Source organism: Salpingoeca rosetta (assembly GCF_000188695.1).
Source record: "Salpingoeca rosetta unplaced genomic scaffold supercont1.12, whole genome shotgun sequence".
Taxonomy (NCBI): Eukaryota; class Choanoflagellata; order Craspedida; family Salpingoecidae; genus Salpingoeca; species Salpingoeca rosetta.
In genome coordinates, this window is record NW_004754922.1 from 1,449,450 (window position 1) to 1,451,026 (window position 1,577).

The following is a 1,577-nucleotide window of genomic DNA, read 5'->3' on the forward strand; positions in this document are numbered from 1 at the left end:
ATCACCTTGCCCTGGTCCTGTCGTCAGCTCTCCGAAGATGACATGCTGCGAGCAGCTGTGCCCTGGAAGTCAGCGCGAGGCACGACGTCGTAGACGTCATTGGCCTGCATTGCCGCAAACTCGTCAGGATGGCTTGGCGCACTCCTCAGAGTCTGGCGAGGCAAGCGCCTCCTTGACGGTGGCTGGCTCAGCTGACGTGACAGCACTGTCAGCAGCGATGTCTGGTAGATGACCACCCACTGCTGATGTCTTCTCCCCCGTACCAGCAGCGCTGGTGGCAACGTGACACGTGGTGGTTGAGCCACCAGAGGTGTCCTTATCGCCGAGGGTCTCGGACAACAGCAGCTGGTCCCAGACGGAACCGCCAAGGGCGCGTGGCTGGAGCTGCGGCTCCCCCGCACGTGGTGCAGTGGGAGCGCCGGTGGCACTGTCCTCGGTCGAACGCTGAGCGGTATTGTTGGCATGCGAAGCAGAGGCACCGCTGTTGTCCTGCTCTTGCTGCTGCTGAGAGGAGGCGACGTCCTTGTTCTTGATGGCGCCGAAGCGAGCGTGGATGGTGTGGACAACGCGTCGCGTGTCCGGCATCCAGACGACGTGCGCCTGGTCCTCCTCGGCGAAGCCGACGTAGACGCCGACGCGTGAGCGTGGGTCAAGCTTGTGCCGCGTGCTGCTCTTCTCCACATGCACGTAGGCCGGCGAGCCGAAGACGCGCAGCAGGCTGACGTCAAAGGGGTGCCCAGTCAGGGCCTCGAACGGTGACTTGTCCTTGAGGCTCCTGCGTGGAGCGATGTTGTGCAGCAGCGTGGCGTGCTGCACGGCGAAGCCCCAGAACGGCTTGTCCAGGTCCGCAGCAAACAGCATCGTACGCGCCGTCTCGAAGAGGGTGCGGAAGGTGCGCTCCGCGGATCCGTTCTTGGCCTGCGAGTGCGGTGGCGAGAAGCGCTGCTTGATGTCGAAGGCCACGCACAGGTCGGTGAAGTCCTGGCTCTTGAAGACGGCGTCGCTGTCCGTCTGCAGCGTGGCGCCTCGGAGCGCGTTGATGACGTGACGGTCCTTGCGCAGCTGCTCCAGGGCCGCACCGACGTCGTTCTTGTGCCGGATGAGAAACGTCCAGGCGAAACGCGTGCAGTCGTCGATGAAGGTCAGCGCGTAGCGTGCACCTCGCAGCGACGTCTCCTCCAGCGGACCGGCGATGTCGGCGTAGAGCAGCTGGCATGGCCCAGCGCTGCGTGGAGCAGACTGCTTCGGGATGGAGGCGCGCGTGCTCTTGCCAAGCGCACATGGTCCACAGGTGACGATGTGCTTGGAAGAGGCCTGGGCGATCTGCTGCCGGATGGCGTCGACAGCGGCGCTGCTGCGATGGCCTAGCACGTCGTGTGCAGAGGCGCCCTCGTCAGCATCCTCGGCTTCCCCATCGCTGCTGTGCACGAGCTCCCCCGCAAGCGCCGTGGCTTGTTGGGAGGTCGTGGTGCTGGCGTAGAGGAAGAGGTGGCTGGTGTCCTTGGACGGCAGCAGAGGCACACTCCATGTGGCAAACTGGATGCGACTGTCGTCCACAGCAATGATGACGGAAGCAC

General features: G+C 64.4%; 1 protein-coding gene across 1 annotated transcript; it reads right to left on the reverse strand.

Annotated features, from left to right (window-relative positions):
• Window positions 1-123: 123 nt before the first annotated feature.
• Window positions 124-1,528, reverse strand: PTSG_12311 (uncharacterized protein; the record flags this gene model as incomplete). Its single annotated transcript, XM_004993905.1, has 2 exons — window positions 124-1,492; window positions 1,524-1,528. 2 exons carry the CDS (start codon window positions 1,526-1,528, stop codon window positions 124-126), a joined length of 1,374 nt encoding a protein of 457 aa, XP_004993962.1.
• Window positions 1,529-1,577: the final 49 nt, after the last annotated feature.